Below are 23900 nucleotides of genomic sequence, written 5' to 3' on the forward strand. Positions count from 1 at the left end.
CCATTTATACTAATCCAAAGAATAAACACCCTTTATAATTAATTTAGAATATACTAGAGCTGGACTCTATCTCCTAACACAAAACAATGTCTTTATTTTGGATTAAGAGAGATCTTTTGTGATTGTTTGTATTGCAGAGTTGCTTGCACAGATGGAGCTCTGCAGCAGGATTGTAAAGTGAAGTGCTTACTTGATGCAATAAGACAAACCTGCACTTGCAGGTCATGATAATTGATAAGTGAGCTCTTTACCTATTCTGTCAGACACCTGTACAGCTCAACACTGGAGTCAAACATGGGCTTACTTTAAATGATGTCTTATTTACCGTCTTATGGTATATTGAGTCTTTAATCAGATGTTGATGAATGTGCTGTGATTGGGCTAACACTGCACAGAGGAGCTTTGATTTGTCCTCAATGCAACTGTGTTCGTCCCTCTTCTTATCAGAGGTAATCGCTTATCAACAAAAACATTCACAGGTAACAGCATTTTGTTTTCTTTGTCTCGCCTCAGTCGAGTGTAAACCTCACATTTTCCGAAGTGGACAAAGACAGGCTGAATAGACAGGGGAAGGCTGATGCCCTATTATCCATAAACCAAAAGCCAGCTGGCATGAATTCTTAATCTCACTCATGAATGCCCATGATTTATTGATGCAGTTCCAGAGGAAAAGTTTACCCCCATGTCCAGCGGCGGCTGCTTCACTCTCCAGTTTGACTGCTACTACGTAACAGTGATGGATCGTGTGTCGAGTGTCCGATGTCTGGCGAAGTTTGCTTTAGTTTCAAATGGCCATATTCCCACGTGTCCTATTTGATAGTTGGTTAATTTTCTGAGCCCCCGGTCACATTTCCCATGTGACACTGAGCAGTAATATTAGTCACCACTGTACTGCACAGCACCGCCTTCACTGCAAATCTCACTCAAATGACTCTCTTGGTTCCCTTGGAAACCAGGTGCTCAGAGATCAGGAAAGATCCATTTCACACTTGAGCAGCAAGCAGAGAGACAAAGAGATGGTTAGACAAAGTGAAAGTGGGAGGGAGAGAGGATTTCACAGAGAGTATGGGGGGGGGGTAACTTCATCTTTATAGATGCTTCATTCTCATAGCCCCTTTATCTGAAAATAGAATGAAAATAGTGTCAAATGGATTGAAACAAATATGTGTTGCTTCCACTCATGGGATGTTCTACCCTTTGGATCTGTCGGTACCAACATGCACAGGGTTTGTTTGGATGTGGAGTCTGTGGAGAAGCGGGTGAAAATGGTCTCTGCTTCTCATTTATTGATGCAGCTTTTATTGTTATCAGCTGCATGCATGCCTGCTCTTCACACAGACTCACAGAGGGAGATGGTCTAATGCAGACAGCCAGTAATATCTCACCATGTCTGAAAACGCTGCCAAAGGTCAAGATTTCCTCTGTGTACACTGACTTGCTTCTGCCTCCTTAAGAGCTCTTCAGAAAAGGTCAACATCAAGGGAATACAGAAATGTACTAGATGTGTGTGTACTTTCTTGCATCGAACATCAGGGAAATCAACTATAGTGAAGTACAACTCTGTGTGTGTCTTTAGGGTTTGAAATGGCTGCAAACAATGGAGGTGTTGGTGATTTTCATAAATGTTATATGTGAGTGAGTTCAGAGCTCCCTTTCTCATTTCTGTTTGAGTAGGTGGGAGAAATGTTCCACATTGCAAAAAGGGATAAAGCAGTCTGCAGGGATAAAGACATTTTAATAATGGTGGATTGTACGAGAGAACAGTGCTATTTTAAAATATGGGCTGGTTTAAGTCTATGTTTTGAATACAAAGTTGTGCGTGTGTGTACGTATATACTGGAGTGGGGCTTGGAAGTGCTGTGTGTGTGTGTGTGTGTGTGTGTGTGTGTGTGTGTGTGTGTGTGTGTGTGTGTGTGTGTGTGTGTGTGTGTGTGTGTGTGTGTGTGTGTGTGTGTGTGTGTGTGGTGTGTGTGTGTGTGTGGTGTGTGTGTGTGTGTGTGTGTGTGTGTGTGTGCGTGTGTGTGTGTGTGCGTCTCTGTATGCTTATGGCGAGGCTGTTTGGTAACACTCTCCCCTGTGAGTGTGTGGATGTGTGTTTGTTTCTGTTGGTGTGTGTGTAAGGGGGTTTGAAGGTGGGATTGTATATTTTATTTCTACTGTTTTTGAACCTTAAAAAAAAATCTCCATTTGGCATAATGAGTTTTACTTAGACCTTGTAATGAATAAAAAAAAGTAAGAAGCTCTACCTAAATCTACATGCTCAGCAGATGGTTGTATAAGTAGGTTTACCCAGTCGAGTGTGCTAAAAATGTAATGACATTGACAGGGTGTTTCATCATATAACCAAAGAGTGTTGACAGACAGCATCCATTCTCAAACGCAATGAAAATAGTCTGACTTAATGCTTCAGCCAATAGTTAAGCATGATATTTGCTTCAAAAAGCTGTCACTCTTAGAACATTAGAGTGTGTGTCTTTAGGGTTTGAGTGTTTGAGGTTAGGGGTATATTTTACAGAAGATCATTTCTCAGTTCTAGGAAAGGCAGGAGAGAGTAGTTGCCGTCCTCAGCACGCCATGCAATACATGCCGATTTTTTACGTGAATTGAAAAAGTAGATGAAAAGTAAATGTATGAATTCTCCAAAACCTCGAATCAAGTTCCTAGTATTTGCCACTGACAAGGTGAGAGCTGTCATGACCATGAAGCAGCCCACTGATGTGAGCGGGGTAAAAAGGCTTTTAGGGGTGGTTAATCATTTAAAGGTAAATACCCCCCTCACATGGCTGAGAAGAAACAGTTTCCGAGAAAGCTGCCAGAAGCAAAGAAGGTGTGGATCTGGAAATGTCTAAACATTAAGCTTCTACTGCATCAAACAAGAATTGAACCAACCACCCGGTCTGGCACTTTCGACCCCAGAGCTCAGACAAAGTATTATCTGATGCATTGTGGTACGGATTGAGAGCTGTATTCCTGCAAAAACAAGAGTAGGCCTCATTAAACCAGCAACATTTATCAAAGATGGTGCTGACTGGAACAACAGCCAGTATTAAGTGGTTATCCAAAGCTATAATACGTAAGTTGGATCTATTTCTTTATTTAACCCTTGCAGTTCTTACAACCATTTCTGCCGCTTCAAATGCAAACACTTTGAATGCCTTTAAAAAAGAGAATTTATCTCCATTTTAAATGTATCTCCTCTCCCTCCTCTCTTTGATCTCTCCCTCCAGTGAGGCATTTCAGAACAGCTTTTTGATTTCAGACTTGGTCGGACATTGGAAACCAGTTAATAATCCGATCCCCAGACAGTTAAACCACCTCGTTTAGACATAACGTTTTCAGATTGTCTGATTCAGCGGTAAAAGGTTATCTGCAGTTGTTTTGCTTGTATATGGGGATTGTTCTCAAAACGTTCTTAGAGATCCAAAATACTGGCTATCCGCCTCCAACGTGTACTGCCAGATATCATTTCGCTGGACCAAACAGGCTTTATGGTGGGGAGACACTCTTTTTTTAACACAAGGAGGTTGCTCAATATAATTTTCTCTCCTTCCTCTAACACCCCCGAAGTCATAGTGACACTTGACGCAGAGAAGGCCTTCGATAAGGTTGAGTGGGGTTTCCTATTTTCTAGTCTTGATAAATTTGGTTTCGATTCCCAATTTATTTCCTGGATTAAACTCCTATATGCCTCTCCATCTGCCTCTGTACACACTAATGGCATTCGATCTCCCCCTTTCTCTCTCCAACGTGGTACTCGCCAGGGGTGTCCTCTTTCGCCGCTGTTGGTCAATATAGCCATTGAACCTCTCGCTATCTGGCTCAGAAGCCATGATAGAGTTGAGGGCATTACGCGTCATGGCATGGTTCATAAACTGTCTCTATATGCTGATGACCTTCTTCTAATGATCTCGAACCCCTTATCCTCTCTCCCCCCATACTGTCGATTTTAGATCAATTTGGCCGTGTATCAGGTTACAAACTAAACATTCAAAAGAGCGAAGTATTTCTTGTAAATAAAATGGCAGAGGCACTTCTCCAATCCCTATTCCCCTTTAAAAGGGCTGTGGAGGGGTTCAAATACTTGGGGGTGTTTGTTGCAAACTCTTTTAAAGACCTGTTCCCTAAAAACCTTCAGCCTCTACTAGATAAATGCAAAGCTGATATGTCTAGGTGGGCCTCCCTTCCCCTGTCTCTTGCGGGTCGCGTCAACCTTATAAAGATGGTCATCCTGCCAAAGTTTCTTTACCTTTTCCAACACATCCCAGGGCGCATCAATAAATCTTTTTTCACTGATCTTGATAAGCAGTTGAATGCGTTCATCTGGAACAACAAGCCTGCGCGTATTAGAAGGTTGTGTCTCCAACTCCCTAAATCAGAAGGGGCCTGGCGCTCCCCAACTTTCGCCACTATTACTGGGCCTCTAATATTAACAAACTCCTCTATTGGGCTAACTATAAACTTTCACACCCCTGCCCACCTTGGGTACATATCGAGCTGTCATCTTCTGCTCCTTTGCACTCTATAATCTGCTCTCAGCTCCCTGTAGCGACCCCTACAAATTTGAGTAACCCAATTGTTACTAGCACCTTAAGCATTTGGCTCCAATTCAGGAAACAGCACGGGTTACATAGAGCTTCGGTTCACGCCCCAATTTCAAACAATCACCTATTCTCCCCATCGTGTACTGACCCGGCCTTCCGCGTTTGGTCGAACAATGGTCTCGCAACGCTTAATGACCTTTACGTCCCTTTCCTTTGAGTCCCTGTCAGTCAAATTCCGAATCCAAATCAGGCACTTCATCCAAAAGCAATTTCCCCATTTTCCTAACCGCCCCCCTCGAATCGCCAATTGATACATTTCTCACACTCAACCCTGATCAAACGCGCTTGGTTTCAGTTCTCTATGGTCAGATTGGTTCCCTGAGCCCGGACCCTATGGTGCCTCTTAAGGAGCTCTGGGAGCGTGATCTAGGTAGCAACATTTCCAATGATCAATGGAGTGACGTTCTCAACCTAGTCCATACATCATCTATCTGTGCTAGACATGGCCTACTCCAGTGCAAGGTGCTCCACAGAGCTCACTTTACTAATGCTAAGCTGGCTAAAATGTTCCCGGATCGGAGTGATGCCTGTAACAGATGCAATCAATCCCCAGCTGACCATCTGCACATGTTCTGGACTTGCCCGAGGCTGGACACATTTTGGTCTGACATATTTGGAACCATTGAGCAGGCCTTTAACACAAAGATAGACCCTAATCCTATGACTGCACTGTTCGGCCCTCCTCCATCTGAGAATATGCCCATTACTACAGTATACGCCGTGTCATTGCCTTCACCACTCTATTAGCTAGACGCTCTATTCTCTTAAAATGGATACATGCTTCCCCACCAACACATGATCAGTGGATACGTGATGTCTTACAATGCCTTCAGATGGAGAAGTTAAGATTCTCATTAAAAGATTCTCTGAAATCCTTCCGTACTACCTGGAACCCACTATTAGGCCTTATCAAAGAACTCCCTATCACTTCTGACGCTGAGTCGCAGGTAGCTCTCTGAAAGGAAATAAATTAAATAAAAGTGACCATTCATGTTACTGCTCTTCCGCCATGAGCCTTTGTCTTTTGCCCTAGACTACTCATCTATATTTCCTTTTCCCTCTTAATGAAACCCTTTTTCCTCACCAAGACGTCAATGTTTGCTATTATTTTCTTCCCTTATACCGGATTCTTAGACTGTTTTCGCTCTCGATTTTATTTTTTATTTGTATTAGTATTATTATTATTATTATTATTATTTATGTTTTACTTATGATTTTATCTGACTTATTCAGTTATTTTACCATTTGGGGCCATCCATACCTGTGGGTGGGGGGTGGCGGGGTTAAATGAAAAAAAAAAAAACTGTAAACAAGGACTCTCTACGAACCCTGAAGTGAATATGGAGCAATACATCACTTTATTTGATTTTCAAGGAGGTCCTTTGTAATGATCCCCATTGTCTTAATTTGCTAATTGTAACATATGTACTGTTTTGTATTGATTATTACTGTTCTTACTTCTTGTCATTTGCTGGATTATGACAATAAAAAGTTTGCAATAAAAAGATTTGTAAAAAAAAAAAAAAAAAACGTTCTTAGAGATTAAGCAAGGTTACGCAGGACATTAAATCGTTTTTTTTAAACACCTCGCTGTATCTTCAGAAATAAATTGATGTTAATTAGGTTAATTAACATAACTGGATTTCAGTGAATCAATTCCAGAAAACAAATCTTGCTTTCAGGCCCCTCGATCAGTAAACACACTTCTGATTGGCCTTAATGTACTCTGCCGTAGCTTCTGTTCATTGAGTGGGTGTTTTAAATAGAAACATCTGTCCTGACAGCTCCGTCGACCACAGCTCGTGACAGGGAGAACGATAAACATTGATCACATCCTTCTCAAGTCTGTGTTAGGTTTCCAGGGATATTGACAGTGAAGGTTAATGGCCGTATCCATTTCAACTGGACGGTGTTTTATGCATGGGGTTTACAGTGAAAAAGGCAAATGTCCAACAGTATTTGATTGTCTATTGATCTGAATTGCGGAAAAGCTCCCTGACCTCTGATTGAGTAATTGGGTGTCCGTTTACATAAATACCAAGTGGAAGTCGTCTGCATCCTACATTTCCACAGCCTGAACAGCCCAAGGGGATTGTGGGAGATGTATTTAAGATTTAAAAAAGTAGGCTGTCTGAAATCATTTTACCATATGCCTCATGTGCTCCAGTACAAAAAGCAGGATGAATGTGTTGTGGGTGGAAATAAATAAGTGGAACTAAATATTTACTCACATTTTTCTCAGGCTGGCATCAAAGTGTCTGGATGTATTCTACTGAGGGACACTCTTGTTATGTGGAGTTAATCCAGCTGTCACATTTATAAATCTAGTAATTCTCTGTCAGGTAGTGACTGCACTGAGCTGGATACCGGCCTGATTCAGATCACATGCCTGCACAGTTTGCCTTTTTCTGTGCAGATATACTGAAAACACGTTTAAATTACCGTTATTTGCAGAGGTCTGGGGTAATCATTTATATGAAAGGCTTCTTCAACAGCATGTCTTTCAGGAACATTCATATCTTATGAATCAACGCAATCGAGAGAAAAAAAAAAACGTCCTTCTGCAGCAATGAACGAGCTTATTGGCGTGCCTGCTGTTTTTCTACGTGTACTCACTGCCTTCAGTATTGATTTGGTTCGCTGTGAAACAAACTGCACAGAGACAGGAGCAGCACAGGCAGTGTAAAAGCACACATACACACACACACAGGTACACTTCAAATATTTTAATAAAATATAGCCATTTTAAAGTCTTGGAAGATATAAAAAAAGTAGCATCATTTCTGCCCAAGAGAGGCTGTCTGTTTTAATCTCCCATGGACACGCACACACCCCTCATTAACTTGTGGATGGTTCACTAAGCTGCTTCATACTGTATAACCACTCACTGCCGGCAGACAGAGACGGGGTATAATTGGTGAAAAGGATTTAAACAGCTGGACTCATACGGGTGGCTGAAGCTGCTCAATTTCCTCACTCACTGTGACCAGAGAGATAATGCGCACATGTGTGTGTGTCTGTACGCCGTATAAAACCAGATTTCTGACCTTTAGCCCTCAGGATGGAGGTTTCATTCATTAATGTAATGTATATTCAAACATATACAGTCTATAGGACTACTCCTATGCTAAAATATGGCATTACAGAGTAGCCTAACCTGTGCTGTGAATAACAATATATGACACATGTGGCTGACACTTGAATTGACAGCGCCACAAGCATAAAGATAACAGGAGTGGGAGACTCTTTGGAGTACATGAGGTTAACTTACATCCAAAGTTATTTCAGAAAGCTGCCAGTTCCCACTGCTTTGTAATGGACAAAGTGTGGATGAAAGTGTGTGTTTGTTCAAAGCACATCTGGTAAATCACACAGTAAAGCTCCTTAAAATTGAGCTTCTGGATCCGAATAGTTTAAGTCCTGTGTTGGAATCAGCCTTTTGAGGCCTCCTGATTTCTGCCTCCCGCCCTTACTGCAGTTAAAACATTTGTAATGTCCTGTGGATTTTTGCAGTCTATGTGTTTCGAATTGAGCTGATTAGCCATCCACCATCTGCTGGGCTGTGTTAGGAGAGCAGCTCGTTATTTGCCTGTTGTGTCTGTGTTGAAGTCGAAGTTCCTCTACAGCTGTCAGGCAAAGCTGCAGGGACTCTTCGTGTGCGAGCAGCGGGGAGCAGATGGAGGATGCAGTCTTACTGCACACAAGTGGCAGAGTTTTTGGCATCTGTCTGACGAAGAATAAGCTGTCCTCCGGCCAATCTCAAGCTCCAACTGTGATAGTACAAAATACATCTGCTTTATGTATGATAAGATCATCTCTAAAGCGCTGTGTGTCCAATGTGAAATAAAACTCATCACCGGAAGGTCATTGCTCAACATCCAGCTTGTGTGGGTCCAGCCTGTGGCGACAAACTCATTAAATCTGTTCCCTTAATGCTTTAAAATTGATATTGTTTGCCCCTTTGTGTGTGTGTGTTTGCGTCAGTGTAATGTAATGTGTAATATTGTCTTTCAGGACCTGGTGGGCAGCGCTCCGCCGCAGAGGAACTGGAAAGGAATAGCTATCGCCCTGCTGGTCATCCTCATCATCTGTTCCCTGATCGTCACCTCTGTAATCGTGCTGACCCCTCGTACGTACCCCCCGTACACACACACACACACACACACACACACACACACACACACACACACACACACACACACACACACACACACACACACACACACACACACACACACACACACACACACACACACACACACACACACACACACGGTCTATCACACATGTACGCTATCATTTTGATGTGTTCCTCCAAGGATGCCTAAACCTCTTAGCTGACTGTTATTTTGTTAGTAGAAAATGCTTTAGAAATGTGCAACTGGCATAAAGGTAACAGCTTTATTGTCAACTGTATTGTCAATCTTTCAGTTTGTGTGTACAGACAGAGAGATCTAAATACCGTTTCCCACAATCCCGAGGAATACAAATATAAAAATATGTATATATACACACAATCAACAGACACATTTGTACATATGCACACATTAAAGACATAAATAAAAGCACAACAATCAATATATACAAAATAACAGACACTTCTGCCTTCCACAATTTACATCAAATGCATGTTCACGTCAGCGTAGGAAGTTGTTTTTCCTTTTATGGAGCACAGCAAAAAGAAGGGTTTTAGAGGTCTGTGTGATGCATGGTCGTCTGGGGTTCATGCCTCAGACCAAAGTTTCTAGCAGTTTTTCTATTCTCCACATCCACAAACCTTCCCTAACCTCATACAAACTAATGTTGGCAAGTGTGTAAAGCAAGAATTCAAAATATTCTTTTATTTAGATGTAAAAGAAATGTTGCAACTTTCATCCAAAATCACCAAAGGCCCTTGTCATGGCTATAACCTTTTTACAATACAGTGTGCCAAAGTTAGTATTGTAGATTCATGGGAACATTTCGGAAATGTGTGAAATTGCCCTTCTTTGTAACCTTGAACACAAAAACCCTGTATTCTCACCAAATGTTCATCAAGACTTCACATCCAACTGAATATAGTTACAATCTGTTACGTTTCTGAGATAACAAACCAACGACTGAGATGTACATGATTTCCCTGAACAGTGTCTTCACTGTGCTATCAGAGTATACATTTATTCTTCACAAAGCTTTGAATTAACAACAACACATTTCACACACCACAGATGCAATTCACAAACCACATAATTCTGCCAACAATCTGCCCTTTATAGATTATTTTAATTGTAAAATGTGAAACATGCGTCTGATGGATGGATCATAAAACACATAGCGTGTGAAAATCATCTGATACAGCGTGCCAAATGTTATATGGTTGTTATATTAATTTATAAATGACATTTTTGAGATTGCCTTCTAAAAAACTAACAAATTCTATTGATCGACACGCACACCACACACTGCATGTCTCAGTTTACACTGTTACACACCTATATTGCATACATAACTCGGATTAATCCTCTTTCTCCTCTGCTTGCTCTCAGATCACAGCCAGCTATTCTAATATTCTAACCCTGTTTGAGCGAGTCAAGGTTTAGCAGATGATAAGCTTCTCCTGTGTCTGATTGTTTACGGGCTTTACACAAAGGCGGGGTCATCCTCCCTCTAGGTAATCGGCCTTTTAATGTGTAATTCCATTCAGGCCTGTTTAATGGAGATGATTATGCCGTAATGGCTCCTACTATCTGTCGGTTTGGCACAGCATCAGATATACCATTTGCCTCGTGATGGAAACCTTTCTCCCCTCTCTCTCTTGGAAGACAAGAGAAATGCTCAGATTTTTCAAGCCGTACGCTTTCGAATATCTGACATCGTATTTGCACACTCAGATCTCTCCGCTCAGTCATAACGTGAAGCCTGCCGAAGACCCTGTCAACGGGCTGTGTTATGCAGTAGCTCTCGGCTGTCAGCCATCTCGACAGCTCGTGTCTGACGCTTGTTTCCTGAGTTAAGGTGTAGAAGATACTTAAATGGCTCACACGCGCTCTCTTTCTCACATCCACACTAACCCACTGGTGCACCGCTCTTATCTGCTCCACCTACAGCTCAGCTGTCAGCTGCAGATCTCATTTGGGGTTTTGTTGATGGAAGGAATGGTTCCCCCGCTGCTGAAAAACAAAGCAGGCAGATGTGAACTTACGCTCTCAGATCAATAGTGCAACACCAGAGGCCTCTTTCTTGTTTGTACCTTGTTCTAAATTGCTCGATCTATAGTGGGAAAAAGTTGTTGGAGGTGATTTCTACAGAAAGAAGAGGGTTATAAAATAGTGAGGTGGTGACATTCTCTGGAGCCCCCTGAGCAATGCAACTAAAGAAGAACAAATCAAAGGATTTCTTCAGTGTTTTCCTCTGAAACTAGCAAACTCTGATGCTTGAAGATACTAATAAGATTAAAGGACAACTTCTTCCAGAAAATCCTCCTCCAGACACTTGCATATGAGCTGCTGTACGTCACATTTAATTCATGCTTGTTTATTTATATTTTTCTGATGCGCTCGACAGGTGAAGATGACAGCCTCGCCCTTAAGAAGAAAGTGACTATAGAGGATGTCTTTGGTCCAGACCTTCAAATCCACGACCCAGACGCCAGGTGGCTCAGCGGTGAGTGAACAGTGTGACATTCAGCATCCGTCTCACGTGTCAAAACGCAGAACATATCCAGACACATTATGACAGGCATTTTTATTTTTCCTTAACTCCAAATGTACCATCTGCATTTGAATCAGACCCACGGTTATGATTTGTCCATATACTGTAGATATAGAAGCTGTTTCTTGTGTGTTGAGCACAAAAGGGATGCCCAACTCCAACATATATTCAAATCAAGCACATGATGGCACTTAATCTTATAGTATAGGAAACTAATAAAGGATTCTTAGGACTTTAGTTGCACAGTTGAGAACATGAATCCTTCCTCTGGCATTCAGGTTGGCAGATTTAAAACATCCAGAAGCAAATTGGGAGTGAATTAATCAGTTTATGGTCATATCATTTAGTAACTTTGTTCTTAGTCAATAAACCAACGATCTAGCATAAAGTAGAATTAATAGGAACAATTGGAAGAGTCGTGATAAACATCTGATGGTTAAGCTTTAAAGTGTCTTAGAGGAATCAAATATCTACCTTGAGGGCAATTTGCAGATCAAACCACTGAAACTAATGCTGCTACGTTAGATGTGAACAGACGGGAGATATAAGCAGAAGTAGTTATTGCAGTAACAAGATTTAAATGGGAAAAGAGTTGTGAGGTAGTTTGGACGCTATAACACTGGAGCTTTATGGATACAAATCAGCAGTAAAATATCAAATTCACTTTCTTCAGTCTCACGGAAACCACATTAACAAACGTTTCTCTGCAGGCAAGCCATACAACTTACCTGTTTCTATAGCTACCGGTATGTACCTGCATATAAATGTGAGTATAGGGATCTTTGACGTAGGTAAAATTGTTGTTTACATACGTTTCTATCAATATAGTCCATTATAGCTCTCTCTGTTTTCATGGCAAACATATGCAGCGAGTTCAAGCTCATTTTGTACAAACTACAAATTCAGCATGTGATGCGCTACTGGTTCAGTAATAAGGAATTCATCAAAACAGATGTACAGTAGAGCAGGTCTGCTGTGACCTCTGTGACCTTCACACTAGCTGCCATCTGTGCTCAGAAACGCTGGATCAGATGACTTAGTGCCCTCTGGTGTTCGACAGGAAAAGTATCTGAAATATATGTTTTCATTTGGCTTCTCCATGATGAACTGAATCACTGCTACTGAGTGAATGTCATTTTGCACTGTGGTGAAACAGAGGCATTCTGTGTTGGTAGTACAACTTCTTCTTCTACTACAAATTAATCACACTTTTTATTACAGGTAACGTCACCCATTCATGTTTTATCTTATCCTTGTTAGTTTCTAAAGAATTGAAATATCCCCATATTTTCAAAATGTCTGGTTTTCATCTGAATAAGAAACAGGGATCACTGAAGCGGTTACATACAAATATCATGATTATTGTGTCGTAATGTGTATAAAAAGGTCTTTTAACATCTGGATCTGGTTTTGGGTTCCTATATAAGGCAGATGTTGTTGACCAATCCCTTTTATTTATTTGAACATCTTTTGAGTTATGATGTTTTTTATTGAACAGAGAGATCTTAGCCCAAGGGCCACATGATAGCTTTTTCGATTAGCTTCCCTTAGAGTTCCCTTAGAGAAAACTGAGCCAATTAAAGCTCCAGAAATAGAACCAAAAGAGGATATTTTCCCTTGTCTAATAATTGTATCTTAATACTATTTGGGTTTTCTACTCAAGGTAGATTGTTGCACCTGACAATAATCATTTTCAAATAACTTTGTTTATATAGCACCTTTTCAAAAACTACCGTTACAAAGAGCCTTACAAAGCAACAGCTGGACATTTGAAATCTACCTATGTATTATAATAGTAATCTTTTTGTTCAATGCAAACAAGACATGTTGTTGTTTGTTTCTTCATCCTTATTCATTTCCCTTGAAGTATTAAACATAGACCAAGGTAATAGTGGATTAAAGAGCTTTGAAGTAGCTGTTGTAAAAAACGAAAGGTATTGTGATCATTAGAATTAGTTGCCACTATAAAACATTTTGGTTTTGTTTGAACACAAATCACTAGAAAGAAAGCAACAGCAGCCGTGTGTAGAGACAGTTTATCCATCAATGCTGACTTGCATATAGGAATAACATTATGCAGTTGTTTCTACTAATGACTTCCCATCACACCTGCACACATGCAACCTCACATCTCCTATTTGTATGAGAGACACATGGCGACCTTACATCCGTCCTTTTTTTGCACTGTGCCGACTCTCTCCCTGATTACTTACATTAGCGGCTCATTAACGCATAATTACTTAAGTTCTGTGTCTCCGTGTCCTTCATTCACGAGCGAGATTAAAACGTCCTCAGCACCTGACGAAACTCCGGCAATCAATTGTTTGACATTGCCTCTTGTCAGCTAACTTAATGCAATCAACTCCCATTTGCTGCTAATGACCTTCTGATAAGAAACCCAATGGGACAAGCTCACACTTCAGTAGCCCTCATCAATATTTTGTGGGCTTCTTTCACAGAAGAGTGTAATTGATCCTCGTTGCTCTTTGATCACCGCTTGCCTCAGTAGTCTTTGGACTCACCTCGGAGTTTCTCACACAGTCAGAGCCAAAGACAAAGGATATCAACTTTTAGACTCATCTCTGAAACGCAGCTGCACGTCTTCTGACTGGCCACAAAAAGCGTGACCACATCACCCCAATTCTGGCCTCACTGCACGGGCTTCCAATTTGGTTCCGAATTGATTTTAAACTCCTTTTATTTGTTTTTAAAGCACTAAATGGGCTGGCTCCGGCCTATATAGCTGAACTCCTCCAGCGCTACTCTCCAACAAGAGCTTTAAGGTCTGCTGACCAGCTGCTGCTGGTAGTGCCCAAGACCAGGCTCAAAACCCGAGGGCACCGAGCCTTCGCAGCAGCTGGCCCTAGGCTCTGGAACACTCTGCCCCTCCATGTGAGGTCGGCCCAGACCCTAGGGGTTTTTAAATCTACACTAAAAACACACTTCTTCTCCCTGGCCTTTTAGTTTTTTTTATATATATCTGTTGTAATTTATTGTCTTTTATTGTGATTGTAGTAATGTGTTTTTATGATTGTAGTATTTATTACATGTACAGCACTTTGGCCCGACCAAAAATCGCTTTTAAATGTGCTCTATAAATAAACTTTGATTTGATTTGATTTGATTTGAAACAACGGACTGCTGCTGTCTGTCTGACTCATTTATGTTAACACACTAATATAATGTCCAACCATGAAAACAAGGTATCAGTGCAAAGCTACTCCTTCAAATCTACATTTAGGAAACTAAAGCCCCATTTTTGACAACAGTTACCATTATTTGTTTTTATGACTCTCGCTCAGATCAAATGAAATGGATTTGCCGTCAGTACAGTTCCCATAATGAACTGACATTTTCTCCTTTGGGTCCCTCTTCACTAAGTTTTAGCAATACAGTGAAACAACCGTGCAGCTCTGCAAGTTAAACATTTCCACTGTCACAAAAAGATGTGACAGGAATGATGAGGAGAACGCTAGAAAAGAGGGATTTGTTCCACCTTAGCACATCCTTCAAACAATTGGAAAATGTGCACATTAGAGTTCAATCTTTGAAAAAACTGGCTTTGTATCGCAAAGGTAACCAGAGGAAGAAAGTCTGGCATTTTAATGAGGAGACTTTTCTTCAGAGTAGCACAGCAGCATTATACCAGTTGTTGGAGCCTGGACACATCACACACTCACTTCCTGTTTAGAAGGATAAATAGATACGTAGAGATACTCTCTTTGTCCCTGTGGGGAAATAGGTTTGCAGCACAATCACAAAGCATCTCAACTTCTCAGAAGTCACCTCTAGACATACTCCTACACATACCCATACTTTGCACTTTGCTACAAATTAGCTGTAGGAAAATAAAAGTTAGGAGGGACCAGAGCAGCTCCACACCCTTTTTGACCATGAAGGCCAGGAGCATGGAGCATAGGGGGCAATAAACTAGACATTATAGCTAAAACAGTCCAGATTGAACTTGAGTTCATCAGCTGGACAGAAACACGACTCAAAATGGATCTGCTGTCTAATGGATGTGTCAATAAGCAACTGTTCCCTGGATCAATACATAAGGTTGCAATATGTCATGTGTTGGTTTTACAGCTTGTTTTACCACCCCAGAGTGGCCCAAAAATGTGTTAATGTTTGTTTTTCCAACAGTGTCTGTATTAGTCTGGTCAAATCATTTCCAATAAAAAGAATACATTTTAATCTAATCCAGTGTGAAGAGGAATAACCAAGCCACATTAGTTATTGTCCAACAATAAAACAAGGCCTGTCCTTAGAAATCAGACATCCAAAAGGTTATAACCATAAGCAAAAGAAAAATAGTATTATAAAAGTAAACATTTAATTATACATAACCCAAAAATAATACTTTTGTATCATATAAAAAACGAATAATAGGGTAACAACTTTAAAAATGGTTAGTTACTGCAGGTTTAATAGCAATATTGCTTACTCAAGACAATCGATAAAGGTTGAGAAGGAGGATACACACTTAATAATTTGCTTAGGTATTCAACCTTCGACACAGTTCATCATTTTCTCCTCTCACTGTCTCCTTTCCCATGGCATATGTCTACGGCCTTGGGCATTGCTGCTATCTCTCTTAAGGAGGAGCAGCTTGGGCGCATTGTTGTTGCCAGCCTATGACAGAGCACAAGCCGCCATGAGCTAGTTTACTGTTCAGGGACGTAGGTTCCCTGGCGCACATTCTTTTCTATGGACGAGAGCTCTAGTTAGATTCAGGGTCCATAATTGTTTAGTCTCACTGATAAAGAATGTTGATTATTACACTCCGAACTAGTTAAAACCTGGAGCTACAGAAGAGTTCTTCAGAATTGGTTTGGCAACCGCTGTGTCAACTCGTGACACACCGCCTGTCTTGTCAATTATCCGGCCGTAACTCAAAATAAACCACCAGTGTTTGCCATCAAAGCTCCAGCTCTCCTCGTGCCTCTCTGAGTCCTGTTTCCAATTGCGACAGAAGTTTCCCCCACACCTCCCTGATTGGTTGATTTGTATTTGCCATCACAGACAACGAGTTGCTGTATCGTACAAGGGAAGGAGATGTTGTGAAGATGAATGTTCACACAGAGGAGAGAACGGTCGTCGTGCTGAACCAGTTGTTTGTGAGTATCCTCTAACTCCATCTTAGTTTTACTTCAAGAGTAGTAAGTGGACTCTCTCCTGCTGCTGTAGTGGGTGTTTCTCTCACTAAGTTTTTTTTATTTTCTCCATGCAGGACAGATCCAGAGCCGCCAGGTACCAAGTGTCTCCTGACATGCAACACGTGTTGTTCGCCTTTGAGGTGAAGCCGGTAAGAAACACTGAGAGTGATACCTGGAAACATTTCATTTTGTCCAATTTGCTTTTTTTGTAAGCATCTGTTTGAGTGATATGAAATGCAGCGAAACAAAGACACATGCGATACCATTGTTTGTGTGTAACAAAAACTAAATACAATAACACAATTTGCAAAAATATGAAATGAATGACCTAAAAAGGCTTTTCTTTTGAACAATTCGCACACTGTTGAATTGTCTTTGAATATTTTTCATAATCTAATGGGAAAGAAGATAAGCACATTTTTAATACAGGTTTGGCTGTAATTCCAATACTTGTATTTCCAGTATCAAATGAATTTGACAATGGACTATTTAACATTTGTAGAAATGAGACATAGTGCATGTTTTCACTTTCTAGAGCAGGATGGTTAAGATTTTGCTCATGCATTTGGGGGATAAGCCGTATATTTCGCAATGTAGAAAACAGATGAACTATAAACGTTGGAGCTGAAATGTCTGCTGCAAATGTCAGCTCTCTTAAAATGTGATGCTGTATGTCTTTGCAGATCTACCAACACTCCTATCTGGCCAAGTACATTATTTACAGTCTTGTGACACAGTAAGAACCACTTATGTTGTATCTCTTGAATTGTCTGTTGCTTTTATCCTTTTACTGTCTGTATATAGCAGATGTGTGGACTTGACTCAGACTGAAACCACAGATTTGAATATTCTAAACTTCTTTCGATAAAATAATTACTGCGACTTATAATAAAGCAAAGGGAAGTGTTTTTGATATGTTTGGACCCTGTACTTAAATATATTCATAGGATCTGATGACTAGTACGTTTTCTCCAGTATAAAGCACCTTGCTGTGGAGATTCACAAAAAACGGTGGTTATTGATATTACCCATGATATGCTATTTTTGTTTCCTTACAAGACAATGCGGATGTCAAACATGTGGGTCAAAAATGGCATTACATTTGGTGAAAACTGCATTATATCTTTGAACTAAAAAGTCTTGATTTGGGAATTGCAAAACAATGATTTGGTCCGCCCTGTGTCTGTATGCCTCTCAGATCTGTGACTGGACGCTAATCTGCCCTCAGCCTGACCTCCTGTTGACAGTTCACTACCCTCAGTCCCATTTCCCTGTTTCTCTGACTTTGTGTGAACGCATTAAAGCTCAATTTAGTTTTGTGCGCCGTGTTCAGCCTGCCTGTTTTTAGCCTTTCATCCATCCTTGTCTGCTTATTGCCCCACTGTTCTGTATTTGTAGTGAGCCAAGCAAAGTCAGCTTGTGCTAAAAAAAGGATACGGATGATTGATGACGCCTACATTGAGAGAACAATCCCAAAAAACACACACGACTTCCTTCCTCTGACTGTGCATTCGTATTCAGATGCATACTGTATTGTGCATGTAGCGCAAAAACAGACAAATATGTTATTGTTTTTGTAATGTCTTGCCTCCACAGGGAGACTTGGCCTTTGAAGCCCCCCGAAGTGCACGATGCTGTCCTGCAGTTTGCTGGATGGGGACCCCGAGGCGAGCAGCTGGTAAGGAGGCCGTGCCCCCGAGATTACTCTGTGAATACTGGCACGCTGGTGGAGATCTGTCAGAATTACCCTGGCATCGCAGACGGGGCACACAAGTGATTTATGGTTTTTCACAGTTGAACAGACAATTGTTGTGGCGATAAGAGGTTTATGTGCACTGTAATGACCACTTTAAGGATTTCCAGGCTGAGCTCTCCTTGCTTTGACCTCCATCAATGTCACCGTGAAGCAAATGTCATTTTTTACTTTCATAACTTGGAGACAACACATGAGCTGGTGAGAGCCACAGTGGCAGATGGCCTCGGTGTGGCTCAACCAGGCCTTGGACAGTCTGGGGTTGCTGGTGGGGGGAGCACACACACATGGCACAAACTAGAGTGTGTGTGTGTGTGTGTTGGTTTGGAACCATCTACATTTGGTTGACAGATTTAGTGAAATGCACCATTTGATTGGTGTCTTCAATTTGGTTTTATTGCAGTTCTTATTTGCATTTCAATCATTCGTGTTCTGCGCTGTTCATATGATGTGTTTATGAAAAGTACTGAACTACTTATATAATCAAGTTTTCTAAACTAGTCGCCAGAAGCCCTTGGATTATAAAACATCTTTAACCAAAAGGTGAATGTTTGGATTTGGATTTACTTTCATTTCTGACTGCATTCATAACAAGGAATAACCTGAATGGTTCAAACTCATATCAATTGAATAGTAGCAGCAGTACATTGTTCATGAATTCAATTACGTCTTAATTCACTTTATATTAATGTGTGATTCTCCTGACCGTGTAAAGTAGAAATCTGTATATTCATATGACCTCTGAGACACACATTTTAAAGATTCAAATTTCTGAAAAAGGTCCACAATATACTAAAAAGACCACTGAACCCATTTTCAAATAAATACATGTTCAGTGGAAGTCATTTGGCTTGGAGTGCCTCAGATCAGTAAGAGATAAAGTAATGTGAGAAAACTAATAGGTTGTTAGTCTCTTAGTCTTTTCATGAAATTCATTGACAGTAAGAAAAACATGGAAGATGAATCCTTTGATGAGCTTATGCCATTGACCCAGGCACCTGCTTATCCTTTGTTTTGTTTCCTCTCCTGCTGCCTACGTCTTTAATTACCCTGTTGAATTCAAATGAGTTTCTGTTTGGATTGCAGGGCTTAGACAACAGACAGCCCCATGTTTCATCAGCCATTACCTGGAAGCCTTCTCTCACTCCATAATTGCTCTTATCGTATCATTTGCTTAAATTACAGATACATTGCTGCGAGAAAAATATTCACATTTCAAGTGTGGGATAAGACTTTGTCTGCTGAGGGAAGAAAGCAGAGTCATTTGCGTTTGGTGATAGTACACCTGATTGTTTCTCTGCCGTGCTGCTACTGTAGCTCCGCGGTTCGTTTAATGAACAGCTGGGGTCATGCGAGAGAAATGAGATGAGCTCTCGTCTTTTGTTTTCAGTCTGACCTGGCAACATTGGAGACGTTTCCTTTTTTTTCTCTCTACACTCTCTCTAAAATGATTTCCTAGGTTTATTCGACTTGGAGTCATTTATAATCAGGTGAGTGCTTCATCAGCACATAAAGGCGTGTTTGTGGCAGTAATGCTGTGTGCAGTGAAGCATCAGATGTACAGTGAGAGGAGATGAATCCTGCGACACGCGCCTCATTAAGCTGCCAGCAATTACTCCACCGTGACAGAGCAATCAGTGAGGCTGGGTCAACACACACACACACACACACACACACACACACACACACACACACACACACACACACACACACACACACACACACACACACACACACACACACACACACACACACACACACACACACAGGTAACATTACCCGAAGGAGAAGGGGTGAAACAAGGAAGTGGATTTAGAAGAAAAATGAAGCCAAATGAAAATGCCACTTGAAAAATTGCAATATTTCACACCTGAAAACACACGCTCACATTACACACACTCACACACAAAGAGAAACCCTGCTTTGTGAGCTTCACAGGTATCTTTGATGTTGCTACTTTCATCTCTCCCCCCTTGAATATTGAAAAGCCATTGAATGAGTTAAGAGTTGCCCTTTGCTTTTCAGAGTTCATTCAGCATCATTTACGACTAAACGCTATAACGGGTCCTGCCTTTAACATGGAGACAAAACCATTCTCTTTTAATCATTTGGTGCTAATAATGTGAAGTGTAATCAAGGTTTTGAGGCAGCTTTGTTGAAGACATAATTATTGATAATGAAAACACTCGGGTGTAACTTATTGAAAGCTGTCTATGACTTCCATTACTTCTTGTCTGCTTTTGCTACACTTGCCAACGACCAGCTTCCTTTGCTTTACACAGCGCTGCATTAATCTGTTTTTCTCAGATGTTGATCCCACAATATACAACTTTGATTTTCTCCACAGCAGCCATAGATCAGAGCCAAAGCAGCCATGTCTTTCTCTTTTTTTGATTCTTGTGCCGTTGATTTGAGGCTTACATTTATCTGGAGAGGTTTCGGCTGACAGCCCAGCCACACCAACACGGCCTGTCCTTCAGATAACAATCAATCCCACATTCATCTCCCTCATGCTGGCACCAGGTGAAGCAGTGCAAACACTGGAGGGGATTGACAGAGGGTTTTTTTTTTAAGTGTCACGTACTTATCTGCCAGCAGTGTGTCTTAATTCCTGCAAGCGATGCCATCGTTGCGGCTTAAATCAGAGGCCTAACCCGCGGCTTAGATCCGCTGTCGCCCACCCTCAGGAGACAGCATGATGTCTCAATAAACACAGGGGCCAAAATGTGTGTGTGTGTGTGCCAGTAGGGCATCTTTCATACTGCGCTTGAGAGGAATCCTGCTCCAGCAGTAATGAGGCAAATATCCCTTAATACAGCACTTAAGGCAGGTGTTGTCTGAGACTGTATTAGCCTGTAAGTGTCATTGAGTGGGTGTTTATCTGGATTAAGATAAAGTCATTATGTGCCACATATGGGTTTAGGGTAAAGGCTCTTACTGTATTATAGACAGAAGATTGTGAGACGCAGAGGCTGAGAGAATGTACTTGCACCTTTGCATCTTAGGAAATTGAATTTTAGGTTACAGCATTACAGATAATGATTTTTCATACAGTGAAACAGAGACTAATGTTGGTCCTTCTTTTTGCTTCTCCTTGTCCAGATCTTCATATTTGAAAACAATATCTTCTACAGATCAACAGTAGATAACCGAGCGATCCGCCTGGTTTCCACGGGTAAAGAGGGAGTCATCTTCAACGGCCTTACTGACTGGCTGTACGAGGGTAAGACAACGACAAACTCCATAAAACACTGCAAAGCCCATCATTTATATCACATCAATCTGTATATGTTGCAAACAATTGACTTTCATCAAAGTTTGAAGACACAGTAGGAATTTCTGTCACTTTCTGAATTGACAGAACTGAAGTTAGTCTAAAAGTCAATTTCATTGCCAAAGGTATAAGGACAGCTGAGCACCAAACTTGCATGTGATCATTGACCATGTCAAATCAAAACCCTGGGCATTATCTAGCTGTTGTATCACTCTTCACCCTGGTAAGTCTTTCATCAGGATTTTGGAGCCTGAAATTGACTTTTGGAAGTTGGATTTTCGATGATTTGTCCTGGCTTGTATTCGTTATTCCAAATAAGGTGGGGTGAACATTTGAAATCACAATATTATCTGAAATGTCGTTTTTAATACAGTAGCTGCATTACTATACTGATATATTATCTACCCTTTAAGGTGATATGGCATATATCTTAGCATTAGCATCAATCTGGAGTCGTTTCACAAGTCTATTATTAACTCTGTTGCTACCTTGTTTGTGGTTTTCTGAGGGAAATACCTGGTGCTTTAGATGTTGAATGCTCCACTGTGTTCACCAGTTGCTAGTTTTGCTGTTTGGTGCTTGATCTGAAAGGAAATTCAGAATAAGGGGATGATTTCATTGTGGATTTGTAAAGCAGCCATTTCGAATATACTGTACATGTGAGCAATAAATATATTTATTCCAGGCTTTTTAATGGATCAGCCTTTGGTCTGGTGTCCACCTGCATTAGCACATGTGCTGTATTTAGCCAACTACATTTAGAAACACATTTGGATTCAGTGTTGTGACACCTGCCCCCTACCCGGAGGCGTGTTGTGAGATTTCTGTTCATGATTCAATTTGAAAGAGCACAGCTGGCTAACGTTTGAGCGCCCCTCCCTCTCTAGACTTCCCGTAGCTTGTCTTTGTGTTCTGGCAGTTTTAATTAATTAATGTCTGCGGCGCTGCAATCTCAATAAGCAGATGTTCAAAAGCTGGCAAACTTGTAAATTAATATGAGACATTTTCTGATTACTGCATATGTGAAACTGACATTGCAATTACATACCACTCGAATATGGCTTTGTTCACAGTGCTCCACACACGCGCTGCCATGTTTCAGACGATTCCTCTCACTGTGCAGTCATTTATTAAGTGCATTGATTTCTTATTTAGTAAGTGAGGACTTATTTTTCTGGCATTATTGAAATTACTATAATAAGGATTGCAGTATAGTTGTATAATGTAATTGCAAAATGCCCATTATATTGAGGGAAACTCTGCATGAGCTGCTTCAGGGTCGATTCTAATAGGGTTTTTCATTAATGGGATTATTTCATTGTTGTGGGCACATAACGCAACATGAATGTTGTTGTGTTTCATGGATTCGTCAGGGTTTTAATAGACTGCCTCACAAAAGCCGAAATGACACAGGTCGGTGTAATGTTTTACAGATACTATATTCAGCTGAGATACAGTAGGTTTGTCTGAACAAGGGTTCAAGGTGAGGCTTCTTCTTCTCTCCGGTACCTCTGCAGTCAGAGTTCCTTAACCTTGACTGAAATAATGTACTTATTTATAACCCCTTGAGCTTAAAAAACTCTCAAATGAATTCCTTTAAATGTCCACATGATGGCATAAAACCTTTACATGTGACAGAAAGGGACTTTTATTCATGAATTAGCTTTTTGCTTGGTTCACTAAAGGAACAGTATACTATGCAGATTTTTTTTTTAACATTGAAAATAAAGTCATTTAAGGTTTGAACAATGCTGAATAGAATAAATATCAGTGAGTCTTTGATCAAATGTAATTAGTCAGTCAGTAGTCCGAGAAACGCATCAACGTGTGTGAGCTCTAACTTTGATCAAGAGATTAAAGACAGGGAAGTCATTCAAGTTGGGATGATTTTTTATGTTTCCTGTAGAGCAGTAGGTTGGGCGGATTGAGGAGATGAAAGAAATAGACTTTAATAAAAAAGCAACATGGTAGTTCATGTGTATACTTATTTATTTGGGTTTCAGTCTGTGTGTGTATGTCCCCAGCTGATGGATGTTAAGACAGCTGTGTGTTATCATGCACTGAAGACTGTGGCACCCAACACTGACAGTGTCCGAGGGCATGAAACACACAATCATGCCATGTTTTTGTGGCGCTGTAAATCTTGTTACAGGAAATATTCATATTTTTGTCTTTTATGGACTGCAGATTGAATCCTTTGGTTGAGGGAAATGTCCAAAAAGGCACTATCTTTGTAAGAGCAGCTTGCCAGGACTCTTATTAAGTGCTCTGACCTTCATCAAATAATGGATTAAATAAATGATATGTTGTGCTGGGTTACAGAGAACATTTTGTTGGCAAATGTTTTTCGGCACAGGCCTTGAATATCCTGATGCACTCAAACAAATAGTCACCCTTAGAGTAAGAATGGGGGGGGGGGGAAG

General features: G+C 40.8%; 1 protein-coding gene across 3 annotated transcripts in view; it reads left to right on the forward strand.

Annotated features, from left to right (window-relative positions):
• The window catches only part of LOC117489053 (dipeptidyl aminopeptidase-like protein 6), an 84686-nt gene that overhangs the window by 50405 nt on the left and 10381 nt on the right, over positions 1-23900 (forward strand). For all 3 annotated transcript variants that reach the window (XM_034138293.1, XM_034138292.1, XM_034138294.1), the window contains 7 exons: positions 8616-8730; positions 11145-11243; positions 16317-16411; positions 16525-16599; positions 17134-17186; positions 18047-18128; positions 21306-21426. In XM_034138293.1, the coding sequence (XP_033994184.1) occupies positions 8616-8730; positions 11145-11243; positions 16317-16411; positions 16525-16599; positions 17134-17186; positions 18047-18128; positions 21306-21426 (640 nt within the window). The remainder of the gene's footprint in view (positions 1-8615; positions 8731-11144; positions 11244-16316; positions 16412-16524; positions 16600-17133; positions 17187-18046; positions 18129-21305; positions 21427-23900) is intronic.

This window comes from Trematomus bernacchii, unplaced genomic scaffold (assembly GCF_902827165.1).
Source record: "Trematomus bernacchii unplaced genomic scaffold, fTreBer1.1, whole genome shotgun sequence".
Classification (NCBI taxonomy): Eukaryota; Metazoa; Chordata; class Actinopteri; order Perciformes; family Nototheniidae; genus Trematomus; species Trematomus bernacchii.